This window comes from Dermatophagoides farinae, chromosome 2 (genome assembly GCF_024713945.1).
Source record: "Dermatophagoides farinae isolate YC_2012a chromosome 2, ASM2471394v1, whole genome shotgun sequence".
NCBI classification, from domain to species: Eukaryota; Metazoa; Arthropoda; class Arachnida; order Sarcoptiformes; family Pyroglyphidae; genus Dermatophagoides; species Dermatophagoides farinae.
In genome coordinates, this window is record NC_134678.1 from 3285405 (window position 1) to 3310566 (window position 25162).

At 28.9% G+C, this 25162-nt stretch overlaps 8 protein-coding genes across 10 annotated transcripts; 3 read left to right on the forward strand and 5 right to left on the reverse strand.

Moving 5' to 3' along the window:
• Positions 1–58: 58 nt before the first annotated feature.
• LOC124499248 (regulator of microtubule dynamics protein 1) lies at positions 59–1474 on the reverse strand. Its single transcript, XM_047063137.2, has 3 exons — positions 989–1474; positions 813–930; positions 59–741 (listed from the first exon to the last, which is right to left on the reverse strand). Exons 1-3 carry the CDS (start codon positions 1309–1311, stop codon positions 121–123), a joined length of 1062 nt encoding a protein of 353 aa, XP_046919093.2. The 5' UTR covers positions 1312–1474; the 3' UTR covers positions 59–120.
• Positions 1458–4879, reverse strand: LOC124499243 (protein white). Of its 3 annotated transcripts, none has more exons than XM_075728500.1 (11): positions 4516–4879; positions 4020–4285; positions 3772–3956; positions 3523–3712; positions 3382–3456; positions 3221–3328; positions 2937–3150; positions 2733–2860; positions 2335–2673; positions 2038–2266; positions 1458–1964 (listed from the first exon to the last, which is right to left on the reverse strand). In XM_075728500.1, exons 2-11 carry the CDS (start codon positions 4056–4058, stop codon positions 1516–1518), a joined length of 1956 nt encoding a protein of 651 aa, XP_075584615.1. In that variant the 5' UTR covers positions 4059–4285; positions 4516–4879; the 3' UTR covers positions 1458–1515. The 3 variants fall into 3 exon arrangements, with proteins under 3 accessions (XP_075584615.1, XP_046919089.1, XP_075584616.1); XM_047063133.2 differs by having other exon boundaries at positions 4020–4290; XM_075728501.1 differs by having other exon boundaries at positions 3772–3951; positions 4516–4877.
• On the reverse strand, positions 4305–8514 carry LOC124499242 (glutamate receptor ionotropic, kainate 2). Its single transcript, XM_047063132.2, has 9 exons — positions 8067–8514; positions 7849–8004; positions 7346–7779; positions 7221–7274; positions 6973–7140; positions 6248–6904; positions 5882–6174; positions 5136–5823; positions 4305–5069 (listed from the first exon to the last, which is right to left on the reverse strand). The coding sequence occupies exons 1-9, from the start codon at positions 8185–8187 to the stop codon at positions 4911–4913; spliced, it is 2730 nt and encodes a 909-aa protein (XP_046919088.1). The 5' UTR covers positions 8188–8514; the 3' UTR covers positions 4305–4910.
• Positions 8515–9172: 658 nt separating this feature from the next.
• On the forward strand, positions 9173–9945 carry LOC124499252 (acylphosphatase-2). Its single transcript, XM_047063142.2, has 3 exons — positions 9173–9466; positions 9546–9672; positions 9742–9945. Exons 1-3 carry the CDS (start codon positions 9331–9333, stop codon positions 9854–9856), a joined length of 378 nt encoding a protein of 125 aa, XP_046919098.1. The 5' UTR covers positions 9173–9330; the 3' UTR covers positions 9857–9945.
• Epac (Exchange protein directly activated by cAMP) lies at positions 9689–13975 on the reverse strand. Its single transcript, XM_047063131.2, has 10 exons — positions 13783–13975; positions 13580–13722; positions 12437–13510; positions 11862–12375; positions 11543–11788; positions 11323–11483; positions 11089–11241; positions 10616–11018; positions 10258–10555; positions 9689–10183 (listed from the first exon to the last, which is right to left on the reverse strand). The coding sequence occupies exons 1-10, from the start codon at positions 13815–13817 to the stop codon at positions 9986–9988; spliced, it is 3225 nt and encodes a 1074-aa protein (XP_046919087.1). The 5' UTR covers positions 13818–13975; the 3' UTR covers positions 9689–9985.
• Positions 13976–14124: 149 nt separating this feature from the next.
• LOC124495827 (uncharacterized) lies at positions 14125–15587 on the forward strand. The gene is made up of 4 exons (XM_047059294.2): positions 14125–14517; positions 14578–14750; positions 14815–15069; positions 15138–15587. The coding sequence occupies exons 1-4, from the start codon at positions 14448–14450 to the stop codon at positions 15534–15536; spliced, it is 897 nt and encodes a 298-aa protein (XP_046915250.1). The 5' UTR covers positions 14125–14447; the 3' UTR covers positions 15537–15587.
• Positions 15588–15715: 128 nt separating this feature from the next.
• On the forward strand, positions 15716–20194 carry Atg17 (autophagy-related 17). Its single transcript, XM_047063130.2, has 7 exons — positions 15716–16137; positions 16210–16722; positions 16781–19097; positions 19176–19255; positions 19324–19451; positions 19523–19593; positions 19653–20194. Exons 1-7 carry the CDS (start codon positions 16070–16072, stop codon positions 19965–19967), a joined length of 3492 nt encoding a protein of 1163 aa, XP_046919086.1. The 5' UTR covers positions 15716–16069; the 3' UTR covers positions 19968–20194.
• On the reverse strand, positions 20085–23367 carry LOC124499251 (uncharacterized). The gene is made up of 7 exons (XM_047063141.2): positions 23312–23367; positions 21989–22357; positions 21720–21866; positions 21225–21474; positions 20967–21148; positions 20774–20909; positions 20085–20708 (listed from the first exon to the last, which is right to left on the reverse strand). The coding sequence occupies exons 1-7, from the start codon at positions 23363–23365 to the stop codon at positions 20104–20106; spliced, it is 1743 nt and encodes a 580-aa protein (XP_046919097.2). The 5' UTR covers positions 23366–23367; the 3' UTR covers positions 20085–20103.
• Positions 23368–25162: the final 1795 nt, after the last annotated feature.

Consider the following 25162-nt stretch of genomic DNA (forward strand, 5'->3'; position numbering starts at 1 on the left):
TTCTCTTATCAACTATTTCTACATGATAGCTAAACTGAATTCGTTTCAGTTTCAATTATTATATTTAAATTATTTTTATTTGAATCAAATTATTATAAAAAAATACGAAATAAAATCTTGTCACGAAAATTTTGATGATTCAAGTTTAAGTAATTTATCATGCATAATTTGTTCGTCACCGGAATTTTTATTAAATGGAATGGCTAATGCTTCTCGTAGATATTCATGTGCTTTTTCTTGTTCATTCGTCTGGATTAATGTTTGTACAATATAGAAAACATTTTCTTTCCATCGAGGTTTGAGTTGATATGCTTTAAGAAAATACTGTAAGGCGTCTTGATTTGTTATTGATGGTAAACTATAACCAACAATCATACCGGCCAATTTTCGTTCAGCCCATGAAATAAGCAATAATTCAAGGCAAAAACGACCGGCCAGATGATATAATGTTGGATCATCATCTTTCAACGACAATGCAATATCCAAATGTTCTTTGAATTTGATGCCATTTTGTATCTTTTCCCTGATAGAAACAAAATCTTTAAGGCAACCGATCGAAATGGCATACCATTTATGACAATTGGCATTTTGATCATTAAGTTTCAAAGCTTTATCAGCCATTTCAAATGATTCATAAAGTAATTTTTTACGGGATTCTTCATCATTCATATGGACAGTGGTTTTGCTCAACAAATGTGTTGCTTTCGAAAGTCTCCACAACGTTTCCACATCATTTGGATTCTAAAAAAATAATTGAAAAATAAACATTAAATTTTTTTTTTGAAAAATCAATTATTTATTATTAAAAATACTTTTAACAATTTTTGTTTGAGATAATCGGAGATATATTGCACATCAACCGAATCATTTTCAAACATTTCATCGATTCGGCTATAATCATCATCTTGTTCGTTAATTTCATCTTTAAAACTATCAATGTGAATAAAGAATTAAAAGTGGAAAAAACTTTCACCGGAAAAATACTTGCATTTCAATTGTATCATAGAATTGTTCAGGTTGATAATCTGTTTCATCGGATGAATCTTCTCTAGAATTATGTTTGATTTTCTTGTTGTTTGCTTTCAATTGTTGTTGAATAGCATCCAACTTATCGTAAAGACGATGAATTTCTTTTTCAAATTCAATTCTAAAGGTTCTAACATCATCATCATCATCATCATCATTTCGTTTTCGTCGCTTTCGTTGTTTTTCTTTTAGATCATTATCATTTATCAAAATACTTGTTGCATATCCCAGTAGTATGCCACAAACAAAGCATAGAATACCAGTCATTAAAGTTTTTCGTGTCATATTTGATAACCTATGAAATTTTTCATCGTTAATGTAAAAAATGATAATAAAGAATATTTATTAACAGTTGTGATTTAACAACAAAAACATCTTTAATGAGCGCATTTCATAAACTCTGTAATCGAAAAGAAAACTGTTGCGCCAAATTCAAAACAAATGAATTTTATTTATTGAATTTTGTTTTTAATGGATGAAAAAAAGTCTTTATCGTATTCGAGATTTCAACGATAAACTCATGTATGCTAAAAAACGCATTGCAATGATTAATAATATCAATGCAATAATGTCGATATAAAGATTAGATGGATCAAAACTTAATTCTTCGATTACAGAAATTCCCTTGGTTAGACAACGTTGTTCACCACCATGACCATTGCTTGTTACTAAAGCTTCATTAATCGATGAATTCATCAATTGATTGTCATAAATTTTCTGCGTTGTACAAGTAATATTTTCTATATTTATCCATTGTGTTATAATCAATGCTTCATTACCATAGTAAAACCAGGAAATGTATTTGAATAGCTTAAAATACACTGGTATTGTACTATTGTTGATAAAGAAACCACCAAACAAAAGTAGTGGTAAAATTAATGGTGATGATAAGGCAATGGCCATTTTTGTCGAAGAAGATAAACATGAGATCATGTAACCTAAAGAAATTTTGATATGAAAAAAAATTAGTATTAAAATATCATTTTATGATTCATGTTCAGAAAAGATTACCGAAAGAAATTCCACAATTTGCGATTAGATTTGAAATAAAAATAAACATAATGAATGAATTCCACGTATTATTAAAACCAACCATATAATAAAGTAAGGCAACTAATATGGTTGGAAATATGATTTGATAAGGCAATTCGGAAAACATTTTGGCCAAAAAATAAGTATCAACACGATACATTCCATTATTGTATTCGCGTAGAAAAATTGGAAGTTCACTGCAAAAAGTCTAAAAAAATAGGAATGAAATTTGATAATAATCAATTTTCAATTTTCAATTCAAACAAAAATATTTACATTGATAACCGAGAAAACGTTCATAAATGTTAGATTGATAATTAGAATGAAAATCGCTCCATTTATATTCATTATTCCTTTCTGATCTAGCTGTTGTCTCCAATAAACGATTCCCAAAAGTAATGCAACAGTTAAAGTTTGTGAAAATTTTATCCGTGTAATCATCGGTTCACGAACATTTGAAATAAATGAACGCCATAATAGAGCATGGAATTGTTCCATCCATGATGCTTTATATATGATTGATTCCGGCTGTCGAACAATCATTTCGGTGGATGATTCTAAATGATTTTCTTTTAGCTCATCGTTTTCTCGTTCTTTGAATTCAGAACAAATTCGCTGAAAAAAACAATAAATCAAACAAAAAGATTAAGCAAAGAGTTTAGTAGTTAACTTACATTAATCTGTTGTAAACATTCATCTTTTGATCCTGGTATTATCGATATTTGTCGTAGAAAATAATCAGCTGGATTAAAATTAAGCGGACAAATGAAACCAAGGGATGTGAAAAATTCATTAGCTTGGTCTTTGATAATAAAGATAATAATAATAATAATTAATCGAAATTGATAATTAAAATTTTTAATTATTTCAAAATTTACATGAAGTTCCAATGAAAGCCAATTTTCCCTGTGTAAGCAATAGAATCTTATCGAATAGAATGAATACTTCGGATGATGGTTGATGGATCGTACAGATAATCGTACGGCCAGATTGAGCCATTTTCTTCAGAATTTTCACAACACTTTCAGCTAAATAGGAATCAAGGCCAGAGGTAGGTTCATCACAGAATAACAATGATGGATTGGTGAGCATCTATTTCATGGAATTAATTACAAAAATCAATACACTTTTCATAGACAAAGAGAAAGAAAATTTCAAAAACCTCAGCTGCAAATGAAAGCCTTCGACATTCTCCCGTTGAAATTCCCGAGCCAATAATATCATCATATCGATTACCTATACGGGAATTGGCACAATTTGTCAATTCCAACTGTATATAAAATGATAATTGATTCATGATAAAATAAATTAATCAAAATTTACTTCCGAAATGATTTCATCGATACGACGTTTTCGTTCATGATCTGAACATTTGTTTCTATCCATTCGTACCAGCGACTATTAATAATAATGATAAAAATCGTTCGTTAAAAAATCAATACAAATTCTATCAATATAAATTACCATGAATATAAGATATTCCTTAACGGTGAGCATAGGAACAAATAAATCTCCTTGTTGTACATAACCAGATAATGATTTAATTGTATCAATTTGAGCACGATGTCGATTGATTAGGACAACACCTTCGTAATTATATTGACTCAGATTTCGTCCGGTCAATGTATTAAGTAATGTTGTTTTTCCCGAACCACTGTATTAAATTTGATTAGAAGGATGAATGAATGGAAGACAAACACGAATAAATTTTACCTTGGGCCCATAATTGCCAGCAATTGACCGGGTTTAACATTTCCAGATACAGAATCTAATATCTGTGTTGAAGATGAACGACGACGAAAACATGAACGACGCTCTGATCGAACCCATACAGAAATTTGATGCCAACTTAATTCAGCTGTAGGTAAGTTGGCTCCAAAATTTTCGTCTTTGCTAATCTTGGCATTTATTTTTTTTCAAATAAAATTAAAATGATGTCAATAAAAACAATAGCTACTTACTTGAATTTTTTGATTCATTTCAATCAAATTTTGTTCCATTTTTCGGGTTTTTTTACCGTCGTTATCATCAAAACGATTCAAACAAATCAAAACCTCATAATTATATCCGTCAATATGAGATTATTAATGGAAGTTTATTGACACATTCATACATTAAACTGATATCAATCAATCAATCAATATTGATTGGTGGTGGTTCAATGAATTTTAGAAGGGCGATGATACTTTATCCAAAAACTGCCTTATGAAAAGAAAAAACAAAACATCTAATCTTTTCCAAAGAAATTGTGATGATAATTATATGATTTATTATTAATTACAATGTGATTATTTTATATTTTAGAAAAAACGATGCTATTTTTGTCAAAGAGAAAAGAATTTAATAGTGGCCAAAAATGAGATCAATATTGGAATATTTGTGACCGTGTGTGTGTTTGTGTTTATAACGGGTTGATAAATAAATAAGAAAAATTGTTGCTGTTCAAACAAAACGTACATTTGGGCAGCAGAAAAAATGGACGATTCTTGGAATGTGTGCGTTGCTGTTGACCATAAATTTTTGGTTAAAAATTGTTGGATTCTCCTTTTGATTTGTTACAATTATTTCAACAATTCAATGTAGACAAAATGATGAAAATGAAAAAGATGGTTATTTTACCAGAAAAAATTGGTCGTTTTTTTTGGTTTGTTGAGCAAGAAAAAATGGTTTTCCGTTTCGTTTTGTCATTTGTTGAGTGTTTATTTTTGTTACCAAAAACGGTTAAGTCACTTGTTTCATTTGATGTCTAATAATTGATAGAATCCAGTAATATGACTGTATTTGTCATCATGGTAACTGGATATCAAGCGAAATCTATTGATAAGGAAAAAATTTCCTTATTTTCCATGACATCAATAAACTGGTGCAAACTCTGGGCCATAATTAGGTGGACTATAATCATATCGTTCTGGATAGATTTCTTCATTTAATTTTTTCTTCACATTTTTCGTTTTACTTTGACAGGCGAATGCAAATTTGAGATCTCTAATCATTTCTTCAAATATTGACTCCTATAACAAATTGATGAGAAAAGAATCAATGATATGGAAACAGAAAAATATATTCGATATACTTACATGTGAATCTTTTCGTGCTTTCCATACGAATTCAAATATAGCAACCAGGAATGAAAATGATAGCCCACCTAAAAGAACGACGAAAACACCACCCACATGATCAATACTTAGATTATTAACCGATGATGATTTTTTTGTCTCTTCCGTACATTGTCCACCACCTTTTTTCTGTTTCCACCATCGTTCTTTCAGCTGTAATAGGACACCATTTTCATGAAGTTTCAATATGGCATGTGATAATGGATTACGATATGGTGAATCTTTACGTGTTGCAATACCATAGCCTTTATTATCTAAAAGGCCACCAATTTGTGTTAGATTACAGTCACGTTCGATCACATATTCAATCGAAGCCGATTCCATTAAATAGGCATAATTTCCATTACTTTTTTTCACACGTGCAATACCTTCGGCATTTGATTTCGTAAATACATGTGGCCGACTTTGCATAAATTGCCACATTCGTTTATATACCGGTATGTTAGATTCACTGAAAAACGCTTTTGTCGAACCACTTTTTAGACAACCATATTCAATTTGTGTTTGTCCAGCTAAACCTTCGGCATTTTCAATGGGATAGACAACTTTTTCGACAGTTAAAAAGGCAGCCAAATTAGCCGTATATGATGATATCATGATTAAAGTGAAAAAATACCATATTGCTGCTATTGTTCGTGTTGACATTGCTCTTTAAATGAAAAAGATCAGGATTATTACAAAGAAAAAAATGTAATTATAATAATTACTTTGGTGCAACTGCCGATCCTTGTTGCATCATTGTACCAATTGTAAATGAAAAACTATTAATCAGACTGAAATTATTTTCCAAAACATTATCCTCTTGACGACATGGATGTGGATCATCCCATTCATATGGCGTTAATCGTCCAATAACAAATAATATTGTACTAACACTAATATAGGCAGCTAATACATAAATCCATACAATATTCTGGAATGGCGATAAAAATGAAAATAATGTGGTAACTTTTGTTGTTGGTTTTTTAAACAATATACTGATGCCTGTATTCATGAATGGCTGGTTATTTTTACGAAAATTATACAGAATCATAATGAATGAATTTTCGTTTCAAAGAAAAGAAGTAATTTACCTGTGTAAAATCGACAGCTTCCTCTCGTTTTGATGTAATCGTTAGATCAACAATCGCAATATCGGATTCATTACGTATTAATTCACCAATCATGCCATTCCATTCACCTTTTTCATCTTTAATACCATAGGCACCATCTGATACAAGTTTAAAACGATATTTGAATCCCATTAATCGTGATAATTCTTCAATAAGATCAACAGCGAAACCTTCGAATTGTTCATTACCACTACGTTCGACAGCCGATTCTTTGAGCATTGTATATGGTTCACTGATGATTGTCGTCACAATTAACGATATATTCTGCATTGAAATTGCCGAATAATGATCACTCCATTGTTCATACGTTGTAAGGCTTGTATCATTGGGTGATGATGTCTGTTTCCATTCACCAATCTTCATAAAACCATCAATAGTTATTGTCATTACATCTAATGAAAAACTAGTTCGATAACCCAATTGATCAAAATCAACCAAGCCTGTAATGCCACGAAATGCAACTGGACGCATATAATTAATTAATGAACTACCATAAAGCCATGGAGTGCCACTATAACAAGAAATTGGTTGTATACCATCAACCGATTGACTTTGATCTAAATCTTGTAACGCAGTCGATAAAAGACGAATTCCATCATAAATTAATGCCGATTCAGTCTGTTTATAATAATATAATAACAATATTTAAATTCATTTAAATAATTTCAATAAAAAAAAATTTATACCAAAATACTATTCGGTTTATCCAAATCATACATATGCATATTTTTAGTCAATTCAGTCCAATTTTGCATGATATTCACTAATTCTGGACTATAATCATCTACAATCCGCAAGGATGTTATTTTTGTTCTACCGAATTTAAAATCCTCTAAATTCATTGTATGAAGATCCTAGATGTGTATTAGATTGAATAGAAATAGATATATTAAATTTTTTTTTGACATTCAACTACTACCACTATGCTACTTACGAGAGATGTTATCAAATAACTATGAGATTCAGTCATCATTCCAACTTGTTGTGCCTAGTAATAATAAATAAGCAGAAAGATTATCAAACAAAAATGTAAATTAACAAAAATTAAACAGGTCTTACATGACGAAGTACAAGCAGTAGATTTTCACGTTTAACATCAAGAATAATATTTTTCACTTTAGCTTTGTTCACCTCCCAGAATGTATCTCTATATGGTCGATCCGTTTCGAATTGATATAGCTTGATTTTCCAATTACATTTTTGTGCATCTTTAAAAAAATTCTGTAACCGTATGATTCCTTCATTGTTTTCATAAACAATAGCAAATGTATCCCAATTCCATGCTTTGACTAGATCAACATATGCAGCCGATAATACGGATGGTTGTGGATAAAGATTAATGGATAAATCATCACGATGTAATTTAAAATCCCAACGTGTTTCAATATGTGGTATTTCTAATGCATCACAAATTGATTGTGTATGAGCTGAACTTGGTGAATAGCCAAGTGGACCGAATAATGCTACGACACCTTTTTCAAGAAGATCGCAGACTATTAAGAAAAGACAAATGAAGTTAATAATCAAAAAAAAATTGAATCGAAATAAAAAAAACAATTTACCTTTTTTATTCGCATGAAAACTGTCAAAATAATCAATAGATTTTACTTGAGCTACTAATTTTGTTCGTGATAATATGGTTGGATCTTCATTAATATTATTTACGGCTAAACGGAATATAAATTCTTCTTCACGTTGTTCCGGTGTGAATAGACCTCCTATTTTTGGATGGAACAAACAATTATAACCATTTGAAATTCAATGTTTATCTTTTACATACCAACTTGTATGGTTGATGGCAAACAATGTATGATGGATAGTTTAATTATTGATATATTAATTATAATTATAATGGTAATAAATGTTGTTAGGAAACAGCAAGGCAATTGAATCGTGTTCATCTTTTTTTTCTATCTGATTTATATTCTATATATTGCAACAAGGAAATTTTTCTTTTACTTTTGAATCCTATTTCAAATGATCACCAAGAAAACGAATAAAAAAAATTAACAAAGGAAAAAAAATGAAAAATTGTCGTTAAAATTCTAATCTCTGGCCTAATAATAATGATCAAACAAAAACAAACACTCAAAAATGAATATATCCCATCCTCATCATCAGATGTTATCAAGCGAAAAAAATTATTAATATCCAATTTCAATCAAGAATTTCGTTTTCGTTTTTTTTTTATTTTAGTTTTATATATCATATATGTACAAAGGGAGTATGTGTTTTTACTTTCATTTGACCGAGCCATTCGCGATTTTGGTTTGAAAAGATGTTTTAAGAAGGATGCTATATGATGATTAGAATCCAATTGATAGTGGTAAAATGTTTTATACGAAAATTTCTAATGCTGCTGAATTTTTTTTTCGAAAGATTCAATGATTTGTTTTTTTCGCTACTGCGCCTAATTCGAACAAAATAGTACATCAGTTAACGAGATACCAGTGTATTATTATTCTGATGTATATATACCGTATACAGTGGTATTGATATTCGCACTTCATTGTCTTTTAGCGATAATCAATGAAATTTTAAATGGAAAAAAAGAAATTTTTCTAGCCAAAAGCTAAAAAAATGCTAATGAGAATAAGAATTATGTCGTATTCACGAATCAAAATAATAATGGATGATTGAATGAATTAATCATTATATAAAATCTCAAATAAACAATGCCGAGAATTCCTGATCTTTTGATTAGAAATCATTCTTGTCTCACGGAATTTTAAATTGTTCTGTTTGTCTTTGAGAACAATTGTATGTGTGAAATTCATCATCATGTTGATTAGACGAAACATCACTGCATGTATATTGTCAGAACCAAGGTTAGAAGATGCAACGATGCAATAATTGGCAACTGACAAACAAAAAATGAAATTTATAATGTTGACAGAATCGACAATTCAAACGAAAACAAAGTCATTTTTTTAGAGGAAATTTTCGAATTCATTTTTAAAGATTCTTTGACTGTGTTTGTATCGGTTAATTTCTGTGTTTGGTAGTTTTAAATAATATTGAAACAGCGTTGAAAATTGAAAAAAATGATTACCGGAATGCATCAATATTCTACAATAAAAACATCGTATGATGATGTGCGTAAATCCTATGTATCGGATGTGAATCCCTATCGTCCAATGATCGTACAAGTTGATTTTGAAGTTGGTGGCGAAGTTTCAGGTTAGTTGAATATGATTTTTTCCTCAAAAAAAAATCTGATTGATGATTGAATGTTCTTATTCACTAATAATTGTTGTAGGCGTCTATTTTAGCAAATACGCTAAAAACATAGCCGAAACATTGGATGTAAAGGGATGGATTCGTGTTAATTCTCGTGGTTCCGTTTATGGACAAATTCAAGGTGAAAAAGATAAGGTGGATGAAATGTATGTGTTATCAAACTTTTTGTTTTTAAAACGTTAAGCATTTTTATTTTCACGAAAAATACAATATAGGGTAATTTGGCTGACTACACAGGGAAGTCCATTCTCAAAAATTCGTTGCTGTATGATGAAAAATTGGAAAATTATTGACAATTGTGACTTCAGAAATTTTACGATAAGATATTAATTATTCATCATTAATTGATCAGTTTGATTTAACTGGAATGATAACAATAATGAAATAAAACATTTTCTGTGCAAGAAAAACAAAACAAATGATGATATGTGTTGAATTTGTTGTTTTCAAGTCAACTTTTCAAAGTTTTCGATGTTCAAGACAATAGGATAATTGCATTAAACGTTTTTGATTATCAATTACTTTGATTTGATCAAAATATTCTTGTAATACGTTTGGAAAATTCATTTTTTTCATTGATAATGTTGCCGGTGATTGTATTTGAAATGAACCGGATTTACAATCCTGTATCATACGTAATGTTTGGGCTAATAGATGCTGTTTTCAATTGTTATCAATAAGGAAAAAAGAGAAAAAAATTAAGTAATTGTTATTTTTCGTTTTAATCTTACCATTTTTTCAAAATTGACCAATCCTTGATCGACAAATGTTTTATTTCCTTCATGTACGATGGTCATATCTTTAATTAATAACGGTACGAATGGTATGAGTGGTGGATCAAATTTTGACAATAATAATCGATAACGACGATAATTACGAGATGAATCAATCAATGATTCATATTGTGTAAATATTCGTTTAACTTTGTTATGCAATTTTTCCCATGTTTGTGTTAATCGGCTAATGGCTACATTACTTAATCCAATGATGATAGCAAAAAATGAATTTAGATTTTTATATTCCTTACAGCTATAAAAAAAAAGAATAAATCCAATTCAATCAAATAAATTAAGAATCAATCACACTTACTATCCGGCAATTTTGATCAATTTTTTCAAAATCTGTACCCTTCTTGACAATGATTTTTCCAATAAAACTTCCGTTATAGCCCAATATTGTAATTCATTGAAATTACGTCGACATAGATCAAGATTCGCTGTTATATCATTGAAATTATGACGACCAAATACCAAATAAATGAACTCATATGGATGAATATTATAGAATAATTTCCATGTATGATTGGTTAGATAATAAGCAATTTCCTGTGATGAAAATGATTCCAATTTGAAAATTGAACCAACTGTCGCTCCTTCCTGTTCGGGTAATGTTGTCAATGCATCCAAATGATCTTTATGCGATATAAATATACGGCCATTCAATGATAATGTTGTTGCAAGGTTTAGTTCTGTTTCGTTGAAAATGTATCGTTCTAAATACATAAAGTACAAATATAATTTAATTTGATTGGATTAAAAATTTTGCACTGTTAAATACGTTACCATTATCAGATTTCAATTCAACCAGTGTATAATCGACTGAATTATCGAGATTCAATTTTTCAGCTGCTTGATTACGGATAATTTCTGCTTTTGTATCCATTGTTGTTTTCAACGTTGTATATGTATGATCCGCACAATATAGACGACAAATGACTAAATTGTAATGCAAAAATTGTGCATCATTTAAATTTCAAAATTTCAAATTGGTTTTCTTTAGAGAAAAAATCAACTTACTTTCATCAAATTCTTTGATGGCCGTTAGTTTGAAAATTTTATCCGTATCCGCCGGTGGTTGAGCGAATAATGCTTCATTTATATTCGACATTCGACGAACTGAATTTGAATTATCAGCCTTGTAAACGATAGTGCCTCTCATCTCCAAATTTACATTGTAACTTTAGTGAAAAAATGGCTGTGAATGAAAAATTTGATTGGATGAAAAAAATAAACATACTGTTCTTTGGTTTCTTTAATATTTCTCAATGATGTCAATTCCGTTTCAAAATGATTATCGTGTTTAAGATTATCTTTTTCCATCAGATCGATTAGTTCATCGAGAAAAACCCAAATCGTTTTACAATTCAAAAAAGCATCGACCGATATCTTAAACCAAAGTAATATGAATCGTGCTACACGTTTCTTATTATCCACAATATAATCTTCCATTTGACGAAAATTTAATTCATCAATTTTATAGTGTCTAAATATAAAAAAATTTACGAAAAAAATTATTATTTGAAAAAAAAGAATCATCTGAAAAATACAAATCTTACCGAAGCAATGAATTGGTCATGTGTTTCCATGTGATAAATATAGGAAATGTGAGTAAAAAATCTTCAAATAGATTTTCTTTGTTAAATTGTTCTTCAAAATTATTATTATTCATTCGGGTTTCGAGTAGATAATCAATCACTTTTTCCGGTGTACCAGCCATAACCATATATTTGAAATTTGTCGGTTCATTTTCACTCTTTTTTGATTGTTGTTGTTTCATCGACATTTTCTGTAGGATTAATACTTCTTTACCACATTCTTTCAGTCGAACAATTGATGCTTCATTATCTTTGAGTATACGATCAAAATGTACTTTATCCACACGCAAAAATTGACAATCCATTTCATTCGTTATGATTGTAGCTGCACGTGGTGCTTCATTTACCAATGCTAATTTTCCAAAATCATCGCCTTCATGCAATGTGCATACAATACCTTTGCTTGCGATGACAACATTAACACTTCCTCTTAAAATTATGTACCAACAAGTTCCACGATCACCTTGTTTAAATACTAGATTTTTATTTAAAAAAAAAGATTTATAATGAAATTTAGAAATTGAAACATCACTTACATGTTGTCGATTTTTTCTCAATGGATTCGAATGCAATTACAGCCGATAATTCTTTTTTCACAGTATTCGATAGATGAGAAAATGCTTTAATGTTCATTATTTCTTCATAAACAATATCAATATCATCTTCGGTTCGATTTTCCGGTGGTTTACGTAAAATTTGACGCAGTATTGCTTCCGGTGCTAGTTGTAATAAAAATGTTAGATTTTCATAAAGATAATCAGATATTCGATTCTCATCAATAGGGACATTCTGTTGGAATAAATTCACTAATGTCTGTGATTTTTCATCATTAACATCATCGAAACAGAAACGATAAAATGCATAACGATCGGTGAATGAATTCTCTTCATTTGGTGGATATACGGAATAAATGATTTTATTTTCATACAAAACCTGATATATAGATTCGGCTTGTTTACGTGAACGAACTTTTATACGACTTGATGTCATTGTTACATTGATTATCCAATCGGTTAATTCAGAACTGATAAAACATTTATCAAATATTTCTGATGTTGATGGATGTTTACGGTCACGAATTAGATGTGAAGCTGTTTGTTGAATACGTAATCGTATTACCCAACCGGCATGCATCAATTTTATTGCATTTTCTGAAAGTTGAATTTCTTGATTTTGATCATCTGTTTCATCATTCTGATCTTTATCCATCATTAATCGATTTGTGGATGGCTGTTCTTGTGATGTTGAAGATTTTTCCATAATCTTTGTCGTTGTTGTTGATGTTTGATTGAATGTTTTATTTGTAGAATGTTCATTCAATTCATTCAATGAAAATGGTGATGTTATTATTTCCTCCATAAAATGTGAACTTTTTTGCCAAATATCTTGGAATGCTGTTTTTGGTACCCGTAATAATGTACATGGTTCATTCGATATAACACTAACAGAATGATGTCCATCATTTAGGACACATTCACCAAATGCCGTTCCGGATCCAAGTGTACAAACGGTAACAATATCTTTTCTTTTACCAGTATGTGTTATTTGAACATCTAATGATCCATATATTAATGAATACCAATTCAAGGCTTCATCACCTTGTTTATATACTGTAAAAAAAGGAAAAAAAGAATTTTAAATTTTAAATTTTTTTTCCTGTTTACAATATATTTTCTTACAGACAACTCCTTTTTCAATATGTTCAATAATGGCTACAAAACATAATTGCTGTATTACTGATGGATGAACACGACGAAATAATTTAAATGTTTTCAGTTTCTTATAAATTATCTCCAGATCTTCATCAGTACGTTCACTTGTTCTGTGAAAAAAAAAACATTCAATGCCATTAAATTCATTCATTCAAATTTCTTCTTCTTACTTTTTATCCAATGATTTAATCCATTCAGCAAGCATTTTGGAAATCAATTAAACTACAATAGATTGTGATTAAAATAAACACTATTGTATCGATTTATTTTTTGACTATAAACACAAAACAATCCGATAAAAATAATAAATAAAATTCTGTAACGAATTCATAACAAACATTAAGAATCCGATATTCCACCGAATGCTATATAATCATAAAGTTTGACTCATTTGCGAATCATTTGATTTGACATCTTCCTACTACTACAAACATTCTGAAGAAGAAGAAATTCATTCTGCTCAACATTTTGGAGTTGCCATAATAGTACAGAAAATAATACGTATGAGGGGGTGGCAGACATGCTAGAAATATAATTTAAATTTTTTTTTTACCTACGAAAATTAATTATTTTGCTATCAAAAAAACTAAAAGTGACATAGCTATTAAAAAACTGTCCCAAAAAAATGATCTTTGAGAGACGACGACTAAGAAGAAGAAGAAGAAACTGGGTCAACTGGTTTGCAAAGCAAACGAAAATTTGGAATTTTTTCTCTTTTGAATTAAGATTTCTGGATGCTATTTTTTTGATAATCATTTTGATATAAATAGTTGTTAAGTTTTACTAAGGATGATTTTTCTTGAAATTTTCATCAAAGCTTTATGTTTAGTTGAAAATGTTATTAAAATTTTTACATTCAATTTTTATTATCATTTTCCTTTGCAATAATTACATTGAAGCTAAAGGTAAAAATATTTTTTTTTTTTCAAAAATTATATATTTTTTTTAATTACAAAATAAAACAGAATTGATAACATGGAAAGAATTCAAAGATTCATTGACGGCAAATCAATATCCGGAACCGACAGTTGAAAAATATGAAACAGTTTTACGTTTAGCTAAAGATTTTGATATTACAAGTAAACTTGAATTGGCAATGTTTTTAGCACAAGTTTATTGGGAATCTGTTGGTCTTCAGGTAAGATTTTTTTTTGTTTTGTTTATTTCAATTTTGATTTGATTTTTTCTTTCATTCCATAAAGCATACGAAAGAGATTGCCTGTGTAAAGACACAATGTCCAAATAATTATCGTACTGGACGTGAAAAAGATGGACTTTATTATTATGGCCGTGGTTATATACAATTAACATGGTTAGAAAATTATGCAAATTGTTCATCAGATCTATATGGTGATATGCGATTAGTGGATAATCCAAATCTTGTTTCCGATACCGAAGAAGGTGCATGGGGTTCTGCATTCTGGTATTGGGATAAATATGTTCATGATATTCCTGAGGTAATGATTTCTATTATATATTTGAAATTCTTTTGAAACATTGTTTATCATAATCATAATAATTATAGATTAAAGATGGACAATTCGGTCACACAACAATGGCTATAAATGGTCCATTAGAATGTAAAGGACCATATAAGATGAAAGCATTTAAACGTTTTGTTATCTATTCAAAAATATATGAAATATTTAAACTATCGAAACCATTGCCCAAACAAAATGGATGTTATCCAATGAATTATAATGAAAATGTTGATGAAGATACACCATTTTTTGCCATATGTAAACCAACCGGATTTTATCAACGACAGGCTGGAATGTATCATTGGTGTAATGATAATTGTAATGCCGAAGATCCAAATTGTCCGAATGATATGTGTAAATGTCCCAATGATTTACATCTTTATCATATGATGATGAAAGAGAAAAAATCAGCAAAAACATCTACTACAACAATGAAACCTTAATCATTGGATTATGTTTTTTATTAAAGAAAAGAAAAATTTAATAAATAAAAATTTTCAAATTTGTAAAAACCAAGGCAAAGTGTATAAATATTGCACATGCTCAATGGGTCATCAGCTGATATAGCAACAATAATCATTACAGCTTTTTTTGATGCGTCTCAAATTTTCTCAATTTTTTTTGTGATCATGCTTTGTGTGATGTTATATATGTGTTATTATTATTGTTGTTGGTTGCATAAAAGGCTAATTTTTTTTCATATTATAATAACCAGAAAGAAAACAGTAAGAGAAATTGATTTCTTCATTTTTTTTTCATCATCAAAAGTTCATCATCCTATTCAATAATAAAAACGTAACGAAAAAAATGATTTGACTGTGATTTTGCTAATTCAAACAAAAATAAAAAAAAAACAATTATGAATTTAATCTGAATTGAATACCAATGATTTAATTAATCAATTGATCTACTGAACTAAATAAATAATCATAAATTTTTTTTGGTCATTTGAAATTTTAACATACGTATTTCGAAGATGTTGTACATATTTTGGGTGAACAATGGAACGATGATGACATTCGATATGAATCTGGCGATTGAAACGTAAAAAATTAAAATTTTGTTTTTGTTTTCATTTTTAATAAATTTTTTTTTCTAATAATTATTAATAAATAGTGTTGATAATCTCAAACGAACCATTTATGAACAATATAAGATACCAATCTTAAGCCAGGTATTATTGATCAGTGGTGGTGAAAGCCTTAATCCAGATGATCGTGTTTGTCAATATTCATCGGCTGGTACCGATACTAGTCCAATATTTTTATTCTGCAAAAATTATGAATTATCAATGGATTTAGATCAAACATATTCAACACATCAACAACAACAACATAATGATGATGATATGAAAGATCGTGTACAATCATGTCTACAAATGGAACCAAATTTTAATACGGTCGTTTCGCGAAATGAAATGGCCATACAATTATATGAAACAGATGGTTCAATATATCATCTTTGTGAACGATTAGTACATGATCAACATCTGCAGCAACAGAGTTGGGCAGCTGTCGTTGCAAATCTGGAAGATCTTGTCGCATCATTTGAAAATAAAGCTCGTAAAGCAGAATTACTTTATGCCGATATTTTGCGAAATAAATCATCATATCTAAATTTGTTGAATAAGTAAGTTTTTTAATTAATTGGACTTTTTAATTTCTAAAATGAATTTGTATTAAAATAGTTTTAAGGCGGACAAAGAGATTCTTGCAAAAATTCCAATACTACATTCATTGATACCAAAAATGGATGATTCCCAATATTGTCAAATATCATTGCTTGATTGGATTCTTCAAAAAGATAGCCATAATGTATTGGATGTCCTATTCTGTATGGAAGAATTGAATGAATATGATGAGGAAAAACTTGGTAATCTGCGATCAGATGTCAACAGGGTACTCAGTGAATGTAATAATAGCGATATGAAAGAAATCAAAGGTCTAACACAACGGTTATCAGCATTAGAACAATTTATACGTGCAGCGAAAAAAAATTACGAAAAACAAGGTATCCTTACCAAAGGATTTAAACAGAATCAATCACGCATTTCGGATCTCAAGGATCCAAGTATTTTACCAGATTTATGTCAAAATCATTCCGAACAATTGCAAACAATGTTAAATAATCATCTGGAACTAATTGATTTGGAACATAAGTTTCGTGATGCTAAACTAGAATTATCAAGGAATTTGAATCAACGTTTACGATGGATTATACATGTAGAGGAGCAGATCATACATATTGATGAAACGGTTGTCCTTGTTGGAATTAAACTACAAAAATTACGTACCAAATTGGAAATTATTCAAAGCTTACATACAAGCCCGAAAATTTATCTGGATTCTATTATTGAAGTTTTACGGCGGAAAATGTTCACAGATATGTTTTATGGTTGGGCTGAAAATATTTCCCGACAAGCTAAACGTTTAATCGAACGAGAACAAGAATTACGACAAAAATTTTCTGAACAAATTGATAATCATTTTCTTCGTTGTTTTTTTCCCGGTATGAATGAGATGCCAGAAAATTTTATTGATGAACCAAATCGGATCGATCAATCACTACCTCATATAACGATGGATGATGTTGAACATTTACGAAATGAATTGCCCGAAATGTTCAATGAACTAGTCGTGCCTTCAATTGTGCCTGATTTTTTGAACAATGAAATTACCGTTGTTGAAACTGTCGATCATTCAAATATTGCCACAACGACTGAATTATCGTTGATCGATATTAGACATCTGGAATCGAATGAATTAAATATGCGGAAAATAATTTCGGAAAAAGATAAAATTATTGAAAATCTTATGGAAAATCTAAACATTACCAAAGTGGAGAATAAAAATCAACGAAATCTGTTAAAACTGTTGCAATCTACATTCGATGATTTGATCGAATTCTTTCATACTAATCATCCGGATCGCTTAAAACAACATTTATCAACATATGGGCAGAATTTTCTCAATGAAATTGAAACGTTCAAATCACATTTAAATGAAATTACGAATGCAATGAATCAGCTGCAATCATATTCATCGCAAGATAAACAGACCATTTCTGAATTAACCGAAAAGATCGAAGATTTTGAAAACCAAGTGAAACAAAAAAATTCTCAGCTTAAAGCTTGTAATCATAAATTATCGGAAGAAAAGATCAAAAATCAAGAATGTTGGAAACAGATTCAGGAGCAATTTGCCAAATTAGAAGCCTTTAAAGTTGCCATTAATGGTGAAAAAGCAATCATTAATAATTTCCGTTCATCATATCAGAATTTGAATATGGATTTTCAAAAATATCATGAGGAAATTATGAATTTATTTTCCGAATTAAATAATGAAAGATTACGTTTGATCGAAGAAACAATATCGACATTGAATGAAAAACATGAAACGAATATTGAATCCGTTCGACAGGAGATTTCGATGGAAAAAGATCGACAAATACAGAAACTACGTGATCAATTAAATTTTGATCATAAAAATGAATTGGAATCATTACGACAACGTTTTAAATTGGCCATATCGACAACATCGATTGAACGAACAGCATCGGAAACAAGTCTAGAAAAAGTTCAACTAGATATTGTTGATCAATCAGCACAGGAAAAAGAAATACAAAAACTAAAATCCATGTTGAATGAACAACGAAATGAACATGAACAAACCGTAGCATTGATTCGAAATGATCATGAAAAAATGATTCAATCATTAAGAAATGAAATGGAAAAACAACAACAATCATCATTACGGGAAAATTTTGTAAAGAAAAAATCAATGAATACTGAATTTGAAATGAATGTTGACTTCATTATGCAAAAAATGTCTTTATACGAATCATTTATATCACGTTTGAATGCAAGAATCGATACAAATCCGGAAAAGAATATAAAATCTGAAGACATTGTTGCTGGATTATCGCAGGATTTTAATGATTTTAATCGAAATATGGAGCTTTTAAATTCACGTTCATTTATTTCGATACCAACGACACCAGATAGCGTATGTATCAGCATAAATTATTTTTTCAAAAATTTTTATTATAATTTTTTTTTATATCCATCTATTTATCTTTTTTAGCCAAAATTGACATCAAAATTAGCTCAACATTTTATTGTTAATCTTGATCCAAATATTGATAATAAAATAACTGCAAACAGGTATGTGCCGGTCTAATTAAAATTATCCATTTAGCTTGATCATATCAATTTTTTTTTGTTTGCTTTAGTTGTGAGATTGGCAACACTGTTCTTGTTTATTATGAGAAAAAATATGAAAATTTCATCGTATTCACAGCATTGGATAACTTACATTATATACATTCAGATTCGTTGAAAGAATGTGATATAAGTAAAGGTATGTTTGATTGTGATTATTATTTCACAAATGAATTAATTTTTTTTTTTTTTTGCTTGAAATGTAAACAGATCCCATTACGAATGAATATGATTGGATCATTGCCAAAGTGACTGAAAAAGAATATTGTCAAATAAAAAAAGTAATTTTTTTTCATTTAAATTCAATTTTAATAATTGATTAATTTTTGTTAATAATTAGAAAGAGAATCGCTATAAACTTCCGGTGAATACAAAATTTTATCGTGTAAAAATACAACCAATTTCGAAATGTCCACCTAATCCAGAGAAATTAAAACAATTAGCACAAACAAATCGCTCAATAAACATGTCAACATCATCATCATTGTCATCATTATCATCATCGACAACGAATCGAAATATATTATCCAATTTTATGTCATTATTTGCCATTAGTAGTAGTGGTCCTGGTGCTGGCATTGATAGTAGTAATTCAATGACCGATATTTCATCATCATTGACACGATCCTTTTCCAATTTCGACAACAAAGAATAAGATAATCATCGAAAAGACGCACAATAAATAAACATTTTTTACATCTATATTTTCATAAATTTCATATGTAGATTTCCTTTGTTTTTTTGTTTGTTTAGTTTGTTTTTGTCAAAATTCTTTTTTTTTCTTGTTTGTCTTATCTGAACATTTCATTTGGATCATAAGCATTGATATTATCTTGATAATGATGATTATTGCTACTGATACTGTAATTATTAAATTCTTGATTATCACCATTTTTGTTATTAATTTGATGATGAAAATATGTTGAATAATCGTAATCTTTTGGATAGCTAATTGTTGGATAATATGGATTTGTCATGGTGAAATTTTGTTCATCATTTTGATGTTGGTGATGATGATGATGATTGACCATTGATGGCCAATATGTTGTATCCGTGGTATTATTATAGGCATTTGTATTATCTGAATTGAGAGTACCATAATCATTGTATGGATGATCAAAACTGTGTGATGTGTGTGAATATTGTGGTTGCTGGTGATGATTACTACCATCATATTCATTCGTCATACATCGATTCGATTCATCATTAAATTGTAATTGATTATCATTATTCGATGTTATCGGATCTATTTGCTGCTGCTGATGATGTGGATAATGATGATTATAATCACTATATTGATCCACGTCATTCGATGATGTTGGTGTAGTCGAAAAATATGAACAACAATTCTGATTATAAACTTGTTGTTGTTCCGGGCAAAATTGTTCGAAATTTTCTTCAATGGGAAGAAATTCTATTATCATTTTTAATGAATAATTTTAATCGATAAATTCTACTTACCAATGTTCAATGTTGTTGATGGTGGCTGTAAATTTTGCAGAATATTTCTAAATTGATCACCATGTAATTCTTCGGTATGTACTGATGATTTTGTACTATTAACATTCGATGTAGGATTCATTGTGGTAGCAAAGTTCTATTGAAATTTTTTTTTATTCGTTAAATTTGAAATTTGTAATTTAAAAAAATTTACCTGATAATTAGTATCATTATTATTATGATAGATAAAACAATTGCTATTATATTCCTGTTTAATTAATAGATTATTCTGTTCATAATAAACCATATTTGAATGCTGATGATGACTAATCAAATGATGATGATGATTTGTATGATCATTATTATTCATAAGCAAATTATTTCGGTTATCAATATCTATTATAGTAAAAATGGAAAAAAGTATTGGAAAAAAATCCTTGAAATCCATTTATCAATTCAATAATTAAATTACCATAGTTATCATCATTATTATTAAAATGATAATTTAAATACTGGATATTCGAATCATCGGATTGTTTTTGTTGTTGTTGTTGTTGTTTTTGCTGCTGATGCTGATGCTGCATGGTGACAATCGTTTTCAATAATTTTTGTTTCGAATTTTTATTATTATTTGATTTATTATTCTCATCCTTTTTCATCATCATCATCACTTTTCGTTGTTTGGTTGAATATTTCGGCAAGTTTGTTGAATTGTTCAATTTCTATTTGGTGATGGGGATTGGGGTTTTTTTGTGTATGTGTGTGTGTTTGTGATAAACGATGTAGAAAATTTTCAAATTAGATTTTTTTTTTCATCAATGATCAAATCATGTAATAATAATAAATCATATAAGGTTCAATGATTTTTATTTGCATTTGTATGTAATTTATATGATTTTCATCTTATAGTTTTGTTTAGTTTATTTGTTATTCAATTCAAACAAACTGATGTAAGAATTCTCATTACCTGAATGGCAAATAAAGATGACGATGATAATAGAATGGATGATTTTGATGCCAATGATGATGATGATTTGGAATATTTGATACCGAAACCACGAGCATCAATTTTTGATTTTGGTTCTGGCCGTACATGATCATGATTGCCTTTTGCCTATAAATATTTTTTGTTGAATGGATAAAAAATCACCATATATAAATTTTTATTGATTTTGATCAACTATTGAAATATCTTTTTTTTCAAAAATTTAATTTAATCCAATTTAATTTGTTTACCTGAAAAAATATGGCAAATTTTGTATGACGCCAAAAATGTGTTACCGGATAGCCACAATGTCCTTTACATGGTTGTACTTCTAATCTTCCATTACAATGACGATTTGGACATGATTTATTCTGTTGTTTTTTTCTTGCTTTATCACAAATTGCTGGCCGTAAATGTATTGATTGACCATTATCAAGTATACAACGTTTACTGCAAACTAATACACCCAGACATGATTTTTTCAATATATTAACATTATGATTATTCGTATTACGCATTGCCCAACCACTTGAATGTCTTCGTGCTTCTTCACAATCTAAACGATATACGAATTTACAATGGCCATCGGTCCATTCTTGAAATTCATCAAATTGTGTTACCTGAAAATTTAAAAAAAAATAAATTTTGCATTCGAAAATCCAAAACAAAAGCAAATGTTTTTTGTTTTCAAAGCCCGCAAGCAAATTACAATTCAAAAAAATTATAATTTCAAAAAAAAACAATTAGGAATCGAACAACAACAACAACAACAATAATTTCAATTTTTTTTTTGGAAATCACTTTTTCTCAAATTTCAAAATGCAAGATTATGATGTGAAAAGACAATTATGAATTTTTTTTTGTCTTTCTTTTTAAATTCAAATATAGACTCAATTATCGAATTTGTATTTCTAGTTTTTTTCCGCTTGTTGCTTTATTGTGTTAATTTGAATTAGATAATTTTTTTTTCAATACTGACTGAATTATCATCACCAATCGAGCAATTATTTATGTCATTAGAATGTTAAGAGAATTTTTTTTGTGTTTCAAAATTACATTTCCATTTTGTTTCAATGATAGTTTTCCATTTAGTTTCATTCTTAATTATGTCGCTTTGATTATTTGGACTAATTTGGTCTAATTTGACCATTAAGGGTCATTGTCTAGAATTATGAAAAAGTTTTTCTGGGATAGGTAGTAAAAAGCACAACAGAACACAAAATGGAATGAAAAACTAGGTGAGGTCAAATAAAGATGGGCCGCCAAGAATCGCCGTCTAGTTTATGTGGTGTGTGTGTCTGTGTCTGTGTTACACCCTATCTTGTCAATTATTATCAATAGTCTACGGCAATGGTCTTTAACCTTTTTTTCCATCTGATAAGTTCAATAGACATGAATGAAATTTAAAAAAAAACTCTAAATTGCAAATTGTAAACAATAAACTAACATTTTTTTTCATTGATTTTTAGATTTAAATTTACACATTTTTTGAATCAGATCAAATTAACTCATGGAAATGGAAATGCAATAATTGAAATGAAAAAAAACAACATTCATTCAATTTAATTACTTACATCGGGAATTTGTGTATCATTAATGTCCCATTCGAAATTTGTCGTTTTTAACATGATGATACTGATAATGATGATGATGATGTACTAAAGAATCAATCACAAATCAAACACACACACACACACAGCCAAACATTGAAACACATCAATTGTGAGAATATTTTTTTTTAAAAAAAGAAAAAAACAAAACAAAACCCAAAAAAAAAAAAATTTGTGTACCGTAAAACACAATGTCCCAAAAATGAATGAATAGAATGTAATGAGAATCGTATGGATATTTGTTCAGCTGCAAACAAACAAATCAAACCAAGACCAGAAAATCATTTGTCTGATCCATCATGAACATCATCAAATCCTATAATAATTGATGAATCGTTAACACTGTGTGTTTATGATTAAACTCCTCCCATTTTTTAGTGTATTTGGATTCAATGGATATATTTCTGTATAGAGGAATGTATCTTTGTATTTTTTTTTTGTTTTGTTTTCGATACAAACTCCTACGATTACTTTTCCCGTTCAATTTAAATTGGATACATTGAATTATTTTTCTGGTGTTTTGTTTTTTTTTGGCTCCACCTTCGTTTGAATTTTAACTATGTATACACAACACACTATAGTGTGTATGTGTGTGTGTGTGTGTTTTTTCTCTTTTATGATTTCAGAATCCCGCTATATAATTTTAAAATGTTTTTTTTTCCTAATAATGAAACGAAACGAAAATGTGACCATTTGTATGCGATACGAAAATATTGTTTCAAAATAGATTAACATCTTGAACATCTCACACACACACACATACACTATCCTCCATATCTAAACAGATTGCAAAACAGAACAATTTCAAATCAAATGATCAGATGATGATCATGATGTTTTATGAAACATAATGGGAAATCCGTTTTTTTTAGTTTTATTCTTTGTTTTATATTATATAAACCAATTATTATTATCATTATTATTATTAAACAGATAACGATCACCTAAATCTAGGTGGCCAATAAACACAACAATAAAACCCGGTAGCATAATCATGATTAAACATTTGTTTTACATTTGTTGTTGTTGTTGATGATATGTAATAATCATCATCTAATGCATGAAACATATCATTGATATGACATGTGTGATGATCAGATCAATAAAACATTGTTATGCAACAACAACAACAACAACAACAACAACAACAAAAAATCACGAATCTTTTCACTAAAAAACCTATTATTATTCCTATCATCACTTGACACATCATCATCATCATGAGGATCAATCATCAAAACACACACACCACTATGTACTACACTGTGTAATTCGTATCGGATGTCATAAATTGAAATTATTATTTTTTTTTCTTCAAATTTCACTTGTTATATAAATTGAACTTGTACAATTTAAAATTTTGTTGTTGTCATAACCATGTATATATTGATAAACTGTATTATTATTTATTTATTTATTATATTGACATGTATGACACGACTAAAACGTTTATTTTTTTTTTGTTTTCTCGTTTGTTTGAATCTTTAATGTTTGTTCTGTTTTGTTGTTGTTTATTTAATGGTTATTTACAAGAAACGAGAAAAAAAATTAAACAAATCAAATCAAATCAAAACAATGGACAAATTGATGATTGTTTTCTGTTTGGAAAACAATCAGACATTCACCATTGGAAGTCGATGAATTCATTTATTCATTCATTCATTTTTTTTGCACAAAAGTTTTGTTTTATTTTTTTAGATAATAATTTTAAATAATAAATTAATTTAATAATTTCCATTCAATTTCTGGTCATTTAATTCAAAGAGAAAATTTATTCATTTCGATTGTTGTTTGGATTAATTTTTTTTTTGTTTT